At 35.7% G+C, this 12731-nt stretch overlaps 1 protein-coding gene across 1 annotated transcript; it reads left to right on the top strand.

Moving 5' to 3' along the window:
• The first annotated feature begins 1837 nt into the window (after positions 1 to 1837).
• On the top strand, positions 1838 to 9191 carry LOC127533068 (kallikrein-12-like). The gene is made up of 5 exons (XM_051945149.1): positions 1838 to 1877; positions 2252 to 2435; positions 2611 to 2778; positions 3433 to 3535; positions 9165 to 9191. The coding sequence occupies exons 1-5, from the start codon at positions 1838 to 1840 to the stop codon at positions 9189 to 9191; spliced, it is 522 nt and encodes a 173-aa protein (XP_051801109.1).
• Positions 9192 to 12731: the final 3540 nt, after the last annotated feature.

The raw sequence follows: 12731 nt of genomic DNA, 5'->3' as shown, positions 1-12731 counted from the left end.
AGAGCCCTATAAAATGCATTTTTCTTTCAGTTTCATAATCTTTATTCCAGACTCAAAATGGTCCATAAAATTACATACAAATACAAATTTAAAGAAAAAACAAAAAAAACCAAAAAAAAAAACCAACAAAAACACTACACATGTAAACTATATAAACACTCTCTCCAGTGTCTCCAGAGCACAGAAGTGTACCGGACACTGCTCTGCCCAGGTTTGACAAAGGCTTGAATAACTTTATTGTCAGAATCCATGAGTCGCTTAATGAACTTAAAAACAAAATTTCTAGTAACATTCGGTGTTCTGACATTATTTTGTCTGTGTGATCAGGAGAAAACTTCACTTGAGTTTTACGTTGCTGTGTCTGCAGATCTGTTTTTGGGTGATTCTTGGTTGACTCTTGACCTTCCTGACCACTTGTCTCTCAGCAGTAGATTATGGCTTGTGTTTTCTTATTGATCGTCGCAGTGGCATAACTGTACCATGCATGTCTCCTTAAAGCAGTTGTTTGTACAAATGCTTTTGTAATCTGTAGCTGCTTTGAAATGACTCCACATGACTTTTTTGACACGTTTAAGACATGATTTGCTTTTTCAGATCTTTTCTGAGCTCCTCAGACTTTCCCATACTAGTGTTTGTGGCTGAGTCTATTGAGTGTATCAGATGGGCTCGATTTAAATTTCCTCAGAGAAGTCAGCAGCTGTAGTTGTTTGTAATCACTTGTGAGAGATTAAGAGGTCAAGCCACCAAGAAAATTTGATTAACGCAATTTTCTGACATCACCAGAAACGATAATTTAAGTTTCTGTGTGTATATTGTTGTTGCGACAGATTTTGTCATATTTCAATAAGATGCATTGTCTATTGCAGAAAATTCAGAGTTATAGGAGTCATTGGAAAGTCAAGGCTGCCATGACACACATGGTCTTTGTATGTATATGTAAACTTTTGTTCCTGAGTGTACCTTTAAAACTAAGTCTTACAATGTATGCTTTTTCTCTAAAATTGCAGTTAAATACTGGTACCTCTGGTCACCATTTTATTGTATATTTACAGTGTGACTATAGTATTTCATTAAAACATTTATTTACTATATAATTAAATTCAGTAGATGAGGTTTACCATTCATTGCTATAACTAGACTTTACATTATAATGGTGTATAACCAACATTACCTTTAAATGTACTTACCTGAGAACTGTTTTATTTTCTTCTTTGAAATCGATGAACAACATTTACTGTATTTCTCTTTATATTTCCACATTTATTTATTTATTGTGGCACTCCTGTGACTTCATATTACTGCAGACATACACCATAAATAACAATTCCAGCAAACATAAACATTCAAGGAACGTTCCCTAAAGGATTGAAGAATGTTTGTACTAGGATGCGGCTTTAATAGTTATGATTCAGAACTGAGATCTACCAACTCTGTTTAACATTTAAAAACATTTAAAAGTGCATAAAGAAGTGATGTATGACAAATATTGATGAATGAAATATAATTTAGAAACAACTGATCCATTGAAATCCAGCAGCATCACTTTAACATAAAGGAATGAAAGTACAATACTTTGACGTACTGACAGAACCAGTAAATCTTGATCTTGACAACTTCATACAACTACAGAAGAAAGAAAAAAAAAACTGATACATTGCAGGGCAGGGTACATTTGATAAACCTTCAAAACTTTGCATAGAGTTTCATGTCCAATGGGTTTGCTTTGATAAACTTTCATGAGGGTATTGGTGGCTCGTAGACCAATAGGACTACGTGAACACATTTAAAAAGGCACCGCTGTTACTGTAGTTCAGTCATTGGAGGATCAGTGACAGAGATGGCACGTCTCACCTTTCTTCTCCTTCTCCTGTGTGTTGGTGGGTACTCTGTTTAGATTTTGTACAAGTAGATGATGCTGTTACTAACCTTCTCAGTTTCCCTGTGCTTCCTTAAATGTGTCAGACCTAGAAGGGAGGTTAACATCAAATTTATTGGTTGCATGTAATCACCAGAGATTAACTAGTTACTGATTGGAATACTTCTAATTTATTTTTGGCTGCCAAACAGCCCAAATGTGATCTAATGAATGATGCAGCGGATCATTTTGCCATTAAGTGATAATAAGGTTATTCAGTTATTTCTTCCAGTGTAATAAATAAGTGTTGGGATCTCTGCTGGACACTCGCCTGTTTAATCTCTGTCATAAACTAAAAGTCATCTTGCTCCAAGTCACCTGGTTTTTCTCTTTCAGGATTCACAGTGAGCACAGTGGTGGATCTGCAGAAGAGAATCTTCAATGGGATAAACTGTGCAAATACGGAGCGTCTGTACCATGTCGGACTGACCAACAGTGTTACTGGAGATGGTATTCATTGTGGTGGCTCTCTGATCCATCGACAGTGGGTTCTGAGTGCAGCTCACTGCTGTGATTCAATGTGAGAAAAGTACAGTCTTTCTCAAATGTTTAACCATGGATTTATTCTGAATTCTACAAAGCATAAACTTAAATTGCTAGAAGTCTGTGATTACTTGGTTGAAAGTCAATGCAGCTAATTATCTACATGCATGACAAGATTTATTCATGTCTTTTTTTTTAAATATTCGTTCTAGGTATGCAGTTGTAAAAGTGCATCCAGGTCCAAGAGATGTAGTGAGAATAGAAAAAAAAAAAATCTTTCGGAACCATGACATCATGCTCCTGAAGTTAGAGAACCCCATTACTGACATTGTTCCTATATCTCTGCCCAACAACAGTGACTGCAGTACCCAGCCTAGAGCGTGAGTTAAGTTTCTTTTAATATTCTGTGTTTAAGGTTTGCATTTATTAACACAAGAGGAGTGATACATATGGCAGAAAACATGAGCTTTGAATATTGTCTGAGGCCGCTGAAGTAAAACGCCATGTAACGTTTAAAATCTCAGAATGAAATTATTTCAGGAAAGATAGACTGGAAAGGTGTATATCCTGCAGATTCCTTTTATATTCAGTTGTATTCATTTATTTTGTGTTCACTGCGCATGCATGAGATATTTGAGATATTATCATATTTTTTTTATTTTCTAGAGGTGACCCAGTTCAGATTGCAGGCCATGGTCGTTATCAAATCGATAACCTAAGCATACCAAGTAACAAACATTTTTGCTTTAAAAAAATAGTGACAGTGTCTTAAAGCCTTTAAAATATACAATTTAATTCAATAAGTGCAGGATGTAACAGTATTAATAAGTGTTCTTGGTTTTTTATTTCTCCAGTACCTGGTCAACCACCACATCTCCAGTGTGTAACGATGCAGGTTTCCATCTGTGACATGAGAATTATCCAATGGTTTTGGCCAAACGAGCCAGCCAACAACTGGATTTGTTACGAAGGAAACAATGTGGACACATGTTGGGTGAGTTGTCATGGCTGGTGAAATTACTCCTTTTGTGTAGTCATCAGATGTTTTGGAGCAAAAACAATCAAAAATTCAACATATTTTCTTCCTCTCAGGGTGACTCTGGTGGTGGACTGATATATCGGGGCAAGCTTCGTGCTGTACATCTTGGTAGTGGTAGTGGTATACAGGTCTGCTCTTTACACGCTATGTCCTTGGACATCTGTACATACAAACGATGGATCAACATAAAGACCAATGGACCTGGTTTGACACATTTTTGAGGCGTACTTAAAATTTTACGCAATCTCAAACATTATCATGAAATATATTGGTGGAAAAAAAATGTTGTGCTTCAAAAGGTGTGGCTGCATGAGACAGACACAAGCAAATACAAATTACACCTTTTTTCTTTGTTGTTTCCAAGAATAATTATCAAAACTGAATTGTACCAAATTGACCAAATACTAAATATTTCTTATTTTATAGAACCAATCAATTTTAAGCTTTTAATGCTTTTTTTTTTCTTTTTTAGGATTTGTTTAGTATTTTGGCTGTGATTGTACTCAAAGAAACAGCACTTGAAGACCTAAGAGTGATTCTTAATGCAAGATTTCACAAATGTATGCAGTGTCCGAATTTTTTTTTTCCACCACTGTAAATGGAAATAATGAAACATAAATGTTGAATAAACAACCTGAAATTTCAGATCTAGAGTTGATGTCTGTGATTCTTGTGTCTTTTGTGTTCACCCTAGAAGATGTTCACGTGTTTTGAAGCCAGAAATATTTAAGCACAGAACAGTAAACAAAATATGAAACTACTCATCAACTCACCACTAAAGGAGAAAAAGCACCAGAGTAGTCAGCAGTATCATTTACCTTCCATTAACTTCCCCTGTGTCATACCAGTGCTGCTCTTTTTAATCTCTTCTCACTGTCCTGTGTCATGGCTGCTTACCTGAGTTGCAGATTTCAGTTTTTGGTGAAAAGATGAGAATGAATGAAAACAACATGTCAGCCTCTCAATCAAGGTGTAGAACTGAAAGAAATGTTTAAAACGAATGAAATTATTTTACATTATACTTTTTTTGCAACTGCAATGTCCCCATTTATTGAATTTGTTATAAAAACATGTTTCTACACAGTCAAACAGCTCCACAGCATGCAGCCTAAAACAGACTTCAGTTCTGATTTTATTAAAAATAAAGCTGAATGCTTGTTATTATTGTCATGACTTGTTTGTGTGATTTAAAGTCATTATATTTGCCATGATCAAGGTTGTTTTCCACAGTTAGAAGTTCAGGGGAGGTGAACAGTCTGCAGTTCATTAGAATGAATTCAATTCAGTTCATTTCAGCTCCATTCAGTTCTGATGGGTGTTGGTGTGTTTGTGAGGGCAGGAGAGATTTGTACCATTTCAGAGAGTGAACCTTGTCATTTTATGCTTGACAGAAGTAGCATTCATTGCTCTTGTAGAAGCTTTTTACAGATTAACTAAATAGTTCATTTTCTTTATTGTGGCCACATTTCAAAAAAGTGAGACTTTTTGTTCAAATTACATTTTTAGTAGGCTCAACATCAAGACATCAATTATTTTGTTCAAAAGCTTTTCAAGTATGTTTCTCTTCAACATGGACAGACATCCAGGATCTTTCTGTGAAAATCCCCCATTTGGTCAAATTGTTCAAGTTATTAAAGTGTTCATGACAGAAATTTGTCCCAAAGCCACTCTGGTGTAAGTCTCAGTTCATACTAGACCTTTAACCAGACTGACCTAAAGGAAATACAGATCTTGTTTAGATCATTATTTGCTGTTCCTGCTTCTGTCAAAATGTCAGCTATGAAACAGTTGGACTGACTGTGAAGGACTTGTGTCCATGTTGTTTTTCTCCTCACTTCTGCTGTGAAGATGACTTGACTGTTGGTCTTCCTCTTGTGTTTCACTTGAAATCTTGAAGTTTAATCTGCATGTCAGGATGAACAGTCAAAATGACACAAGGTGGTAACTGTGAGATTGTATATTTTCCATTTAGTTCCTGAAATCTGCTTTTAATTCTTGTCCTGAGGTCATTCAGGTCAGCAGCAGCATGATGTTGTCTTCTGAGAACAACATATATCTGAAGTATAACACATACATTTAAGGAGCAATGATGCTATACAACACACAAAACATTTTTACAAAGATCAACAAAAGCTTCTTTTTAAAGCTGTGTCTCACTCAAAGTAAGGCCTTGTCTCTTAAACATAGACATAAATTAAAGAACATTCTGTGAAAATCCTCTTTTTGCTCAAAAGATTCAAATTATTTGCCACAGAGACCTGTACAAATGCCACACAAAGATTGTACTGTTTGTCGCTGTGCTTTATGTTTTTATGCTGAAAGATAAATCATCTCCAAGTCTCAGGTGGCTGCACTCTGAAGCAGGTTTTCTTCAAGGATCCCTCACTATTTACCTGCATTGATCCTTTCCTCTGTCCCTTCCAGTGTCCCTGTCCATACTGCTGACCAGTACCACCATAGAATGATGATGCCACCACCATGTTTCACTGCAGGGATGGTAGACCAGATGATGAGCAGCAACTAATCACTTCGTTACTGAAATCCAGATTATTTCCTTTTCCATTGATCTTCTTCCCCGAATAATCAGTTGAGGCAGATTCTAAAAAAAGTCCAGGTATTTCCAGAGTTCTTCCATTTAACAATAACCAAGACCAGCTAAAGGTTTTGAAGGAGTTTCACAGCTTTGATCTAATCTTTGTCTCTGCCTAATGTTGTCATAAAGATCTACAGTCCCTTTTCTTCAGAACTAGTTTCTTATTCTGGAATACAATATCAGTTATGGGACATAATATTACAGGTGTAGGACTTTCTGAAATAAGTTTGTCACAGGTGGATTCCAGTCAAGCTCTACAGGACAATTAAAGCAAAAAGAAAAGATCCAACCATGATTTGCAATAACATGACGCATTAATAAGAAATAATAAGTGAGGTGTTCCGAATACAGCCACGGCCATAAGTTTGGACACAGCATGACTTATGTCTGTTTTGATGTCTATTACAGAACATAACTAATATTTTTTGACAGCACCAGTTTAATTAGTCAACAAATCAACAAGGGATATAATATTATCAAAAAATTCCAACAATTGGAACAACTTTGTTCCCAAAACATAATATTAGAAGAAAATAACAAAAAAAATGCAGGACTTTCACAACCGAATTTGGTAAGAATAACAAAATCACACCAAACTCTTTTGATGCTTTTTTTAAATATGAAACTTAATATAGTTCTCAGGAGTTGTGTATTATCATCCAAACACTTCAGTACTTTGTGGTATTTTCTAAGATTCACAAGCGTCATGTTACTTGTGTCCAAACTTATGGCCATGGCTGTACTTTCTGAATCGACTGAACAGAGAATGGTTGACATGTGTCTGATTGTGCATCACATCTAAAGAACACAATTGAACATCTATGGTTGGACATGAAAACAGATCACAGTTCAGACTTTGAAGGAGGTCACATCACACTGACCTTTCTCTGAGCCAGTTCATTGTGTCTGAGATTTGTGAACGAGATACAGTATATACCCAGTATGTAGTGAAGCAGACCTTTAACCAGACTGACCTGAAAGAAATACAGATGTTGTTTATTTCATTGTTTGCTTTTGCTGCTCCTGTCAAAATGTCAGCTATGAAACAGTTGGACTGACAGTGAATGACTTGTTACCATGTTGTTTTTCTCCTCACTTCTGTTGTGAAGATGATTTGACTGTTGGTCTTCCTCTTGTGTTTGACCTGAAATCTTGAAGTTTAATCTGCATGTCAGGATGAAAAGTCAAAATGACACAAGGTGGTAACTATGAGATTGTATATTTTCCATTTAGTTCCTGAAATCTGCTTTTAATTCTTGACCTGAGGTCATTCAGGTCAGCAGCAGCATGATGTTGTCTTCTGAAAACAACATATATCTGAAGTATAACACAAACCTTCAAGGAGCAAAGATGTTATACTCCACACAAAACACTTTTAAAAGTGTATTCTTTCAACACCAAGGCTTTTTTTGTTTTTGTTTTTTTTCAGTTAAATTGCCCATTGCTTTTTCTTGTTGTGCCCACTCACACACAAGCTGTTAACCAGTAAAACTAAGTGATTCCTTTCTATTGTAAAGATTTTCTGTTGCAATGATCAACAGAAGCCTCTATTGAAAGACATTTTGAAGGTACCTCAATGCAGTGGGTAAATCAATCCACCTCTACTGTCATGTATTCACAATCAACTCGAGGGAAGAATTTAAATGGAAACTAATTGTTTTCCAATCAGTAGTTTGATGCACAGAATGACCAAGCAGATCTTGACACAATGCAACTGCACAACTTTGTGCATCTAATAAAAAAAAAAAAAAAAAACACCTCATGCAATGCAGGGTGGGGCACATTTGGCAAGTCTTCAAAGCTTTGCACAAGGGTGGAGAGTTTTGTGGCCAATGGAGTTGCTTTGATAAACTTTCATGAGGGTATTGGAGGCTCATAGACCAATAGGACAACGTGAACACATTTAAAAAGGCACCACTGTTACTGTAGTTCAGTCATTGGAGGATCAGTGACAGAGATGGCTCGTCTCACCTTTCTTCTCCTTCTCCTGTGGGTCGGTGGGTACTCAACTGTTGTTTACAGTCTACTTTAAAGGCATTACAGTTTACTGTGTCACTTGTTTATTTTGGGAATGCCATCATCATTCTTTCTGAGATACTATATATGTGTCTGTATATTTATGGAAAAATTACATAACATGTTAGATTAAATCAGTATTTTTAGGGGTTTGAGGCCTATAGTGTTGTTCTGGGAGTGGGACTTTTTGTTGTCTTTTTGTTTGGAGGTTAATATATTCATACTGACTGCATGTAATAACCAGAGGTACATTTATTATTGATTGTAAATATCTTCAAACTGTTGGGGTCCCTGCTGGACACTCACTTGTTTAATCCCCTGAAAGTAAATGTGCTGCTTTCTGAGTACAAACAACTTCTGATCTTATTCAAAGTCACCTGGTGGAGGACTTTCTCTTTCAGGCGTTGCAGTGAGCACAGTGGTAGATCTGCAGAAGAGAATCATCAGAGGTCATCGATGTGATCGTTATTTCCATGTCAGATTTCAAATGACTTCACCTAATGGGAATTACGCCTTGTGTGGAGGATCTCTGATCAGTCCACGGTGGATTCTGACTGCTGCTCACTGCCTCCTGCCAGGAAGGTAAGAAACTCACATTATTACTGAGAATTCTGTAGCAACTGAACATAAATTCTATCTGGTATCCATGTTTTAGTGTTCTTGATGAGGTAAAATATAATGAGAGAAAAACTGGAATTGTATTGATGTGATTAAGCTGCATGTGTTTACTGTCTAATGTTTATCTTTAATTTCTACCCACATGTAGGACCATATTTGCATTTTTAGGTGTAGGTGATGCTGCTCAAAGAGTCCAAATCACAGCAAATCCTGTGATCTACACCAACAACAACAGACAACATGACCTCATGCTGCTGCAGCTACCTCCAAACCTAAACCTAAACCCTAACATTCAGCCTATAGCTCTTCCTAACTGTGGAAATCAACCCAGACAGTGAGTTGTGAGTTTTTCTGCATAAAATGATACGAAGCTGTTTATCCACAGGTGTAACAGATACAGACAACCAGAGCACTGCTGTAGAAAAGAACATTCTACATTCATGTTGTTTGTTTTGGATGAAAGAAAACATCTATGAGCCTTTTCTCAACATTTGTTCCAGGGCTGGGAAACACAGCAGGACAAATAAGACAACAATGTTTGATAGAAATTAGGTTCAGTTTCAAAGTCAGACTCAGTGTCTTGATTTCAATGCATTTTGTAAAATGCTTAATATAATATATGACCTAATCCTTTTGCTTTCATTGTTTTTCTTGTGTGATAGTGATCGTCATCATACTGTTGAGATAGCAGGACATGGTGCCATCGTTGCGGACTGGAATAATTATAATGAAAGGAGTGAGATGGTTTTGTCATTTTTTGTTCTACTTTTCATATATTAAGTTAATAGTCAACCATAAAAATGCCTCTTCTGCTTCCAGTGTATTTTATGGAAATATTTAAAAATGATTTTTTATGTTGATTTCTCTAGGACCTCGTGTAGTACCAGATCTCCACTGTGCAGACATCCCAGTTGTTGACTGTACAGACTACAGACATCATTTGCAGACAAATTTCCCAAACTTTTACCAAAACAAAAACTACCAACACTGGTTCTGTGGCCAAAGCCCTACAGTGGATGCATGTCATGTGAGTTGTGATAATTTTCAGATACATTAATATCTCAGTAAAAAGGGAAAACTAAGCATATTTCTCTCTCTTCCAGGGAGACTCTGGGGGAGGAGTGGTGTATAATGGCCAGATCTACGGTGTCTTTTCTTTTAGTGGAGATAATCAGTTTGCATGTGCTCAACCAGCTGCTTTTATGAACCTCTGCCATCCTGAGTACAATGCTTGGATCACTAGGATCCTAACAACTGGATAAAAAGCTTTAAGGTGTGACTAAGTGTAAACAGACTGAAATGCTTTCATCATATATATGTTGCTTTAAATTACATCTGTGCAAGAACTGTTTTGCTAATTTACCTTTCTGCACAGTAGAATTTGGTGGTCAAAGGTCAAAGGCTGAGTAGAGTCGAGTAAAATGCCAAAGAGGATAAAATGATGAAAAAGTCAACTCCACTGTGACATCTCAGTGTTCTGTGGAAACACTTTTATGATCTTTATTCAATGCCTTAACTTTGGAGCAGCAGCAGACATGGTGGTCATATTTCACATTTGATCATATATTGAATTGTTGTCACTGATCCTTGATGTCCATTTAAACTCTGGTGATTGTAGAGATCTTCTCTGCTGCCGGGTTGAAGATTTGTGTGAATCATTTACACATTAGTAATTCTAGCTTCTTCTGCAGCAATGTTCATGTTTAAAGGCTTAAGTCTGTTTTAAAGCTGTCAACACACTGATATTAGATTTGATGGAGAAATACTGAATCTAATAATTCTGCATTCAGCCTAAATAAAAAATGTATCTGTAAAAAAATGTGTCTCAAATCCTTCATGAAGAAATTCACAGGTTGTATTTTGTTGTATGTTGTAAAAACAATAATGTTTAACTTGTCAGCTGCAAAACATTTCTATGTGAAGCTACAGTTTGATGTCAAAGTGGTGAAAATAGTTTTAAAGAAATGCACCCTTACTGACATCACATTAAACTGTGCTAGAAACATACACCATAAAAATGTATGCTTTTAACAGTTTTAACTGTAATTTTCAAAATTCAGTGTTATTTTATAGATTTTTCCTGTTTTGTTAAATTACAGTGGAGTATTCGTAAAATCACAGAAAACATAATTTACATGTTAAAACTAAAAAACTGCGAAAAAACACAGGCTGCACGATTTTAATTGTAAATCTGTAAAAAAAAAAAAAAAGTCTCACATTTTACAGACATTTTCCATTGTTTGAAAGAAAAAAAATAAACTTAGGACTGAAAAATGGCATTTTCATTTGTAATGATTCTGACACTGATTGATAATGAAATGTGAAAGTCAAATCTGACAAATGTAGTGTACACTGCAAAAAAAGAAAAGTTGGGTCAACTCAAAATTTCAAGGCAACAAACTTCGATAAAATTTTAAGTTGGACAATTAAACTAAATATTTTAAATTTTGCTTCTGAGTTTGCTCAACTCTGAATTTTGATTTTTATCAACTCAACAGTAAGTTCTGCTAACTTATAATTTTACACTGTAATAACTTTTAATCCTTACTTCAGCTAACTTTCCCCTAAGTTGGACTCACTTATAATTTTACACTGTAATAACTTTTAATCCTTACTTCAGCTAACTTTCCCCTAAGTTGGACTCACTTATAATTTTACATTGTAATAACTTTTTATTATGATTTGTGCTTACTCTCTCTACTCACTTATTACTCACTCTAAATTCTAACTTAATATTTTACATTGTAATAACACTTCATCCTTACTTCTACTAACTGTCCTGTAAATTGTACTTACTTATAATTTTACATTGTAATGACTCTACTGCAAGTTCTTACACAGAATGCACTTTAATTGGGTTAAGTCAGTATATAAAAGAATAATTCAAGAGAAATTTAAACTTGTACACTGCTTTAAATAAGTTTAGTTTATAATGTAGTTCAAATTTGTAATTTCGAACCAACAATGCATAATCAAATGTATAAATAATTACAGATGCAACATATACATTCAGAACATTTTTTTTATTTAAACTATCAGCATCAAATCTCTTCCAACAGGGCCAAGTACATGTGAACTAATGAGACCCAATTGCCCCAGTAGTAGCTGTTTACTTGTGCTACACTGTCTACTTTTAAACTTTGAGATTGAATAAAAGATCAAACACGAGTCATGTATACAAGATCATACAGAATCAGTATAATACACAACTATGAATCTAATAAATCTGTTAACAAGGTCACTGAGCACCATAGGGTTACTGGTCTCAAAATATCGAGCGCTAGTCATGTATACAAGACCATACAGAACCCATATGATACACAAGTATGAATCTAAATTTGTTAACAAGGTTACCAAATGCCATAACTTCTGGTCTCAAAATATCAAGCATGAGTCATTTATACAAGAGGATACAGAACCCATATGATACACAACTATGGATCTAAAGCATAAAACATGGTGTTGACTGGATAGAAGGGAACTTTTAGAGGTCAGCAACTCCAGATCCAGAATTTGTGGATTCACTGAAGGAGTTTGTTTTTGAGAGATCTGACCCTTGCAGAGAGGGCTGTACCAAGTTCCATGAAAACCTTCTGAACAGTTTCAAATGTGTACCTGAGATCCTTTGGGTACTTGAGGTTTAAAGCATAGATCAGTCCAAAGAGGTAAGCAAAAGCAGTTGGCAGGTCAGGGAGATCTTGAAGGACAATCTCTTCCTCCACAACAAAAGCAACACTCACGACACTTTGAGGAGCCCTGCTGTCATCATCCTCCAGCACAGTGAGGATACCCACAGTGAGGCCCTTCGTCTGCTACACTTCTGGGTCAGTGTCCTGATGTTAACAGACAGGAAAAGACCAACACATGGATTGCAAGACATTAGTCTTAATCAGAATAAGCTGCAACTCTCCACATTATTAAATAACCATTTTTTTTCCAAATAGAATTAATTATGAACTTGACATATAAACTATTTCCACCCCATACCTCACAATCAAAAATTTAACTCAGTCTGACGTAACGTTAAACATTAAGAAGTAAGGATGTGCATTTCAAGCAAAAATACT

The sequence above is a fragment of the Acanthochromis polyacanthus genome, chromosome 3 (genome assembly GCF_021347895.1).
Source record: "Acanthochromis polyacanthus isolate Apoly-LR-REF ecotype Palm Island chromosome 3, KAUST_Apoly_ChrSc, whole genome shotgun sequence".
Taxonomy (NCBI): Eukaryota; Metazoa; Chordata; class Actinopteri; family Pomacentridae; genus Acanthochromis; species Acanthochromis polyacanthus.
This window is presented reverse-complemented; position numbering and strand designations above follow the sequence as displayed.

Excerpts from the sequence above, each read along its gene's own strand:
- LOC127533068 (XM_051945149.1), top strand. The coding sequence starts at position 1,838 with ATGGCACGTCTCACCTTTCTTCTCCTTCTCCTGTGTGTTG. Across the intron at positions 2,436-2,610 it reads GCTCACTGCTGTGATTCAAT|GTATGCAGTTGTAAAAGTGC; the intron begins GTGAGAAAAGTA and ends TATTCGTTCTAG. Across the intron at positions 2,779-3,432 it reads TGCAGTACCCAGCCTAGAGC|TCATCAGATGTTTTGGAGCA; the intron begins GTGAGTTAAGTT and ends CCTTTTGTGTAG.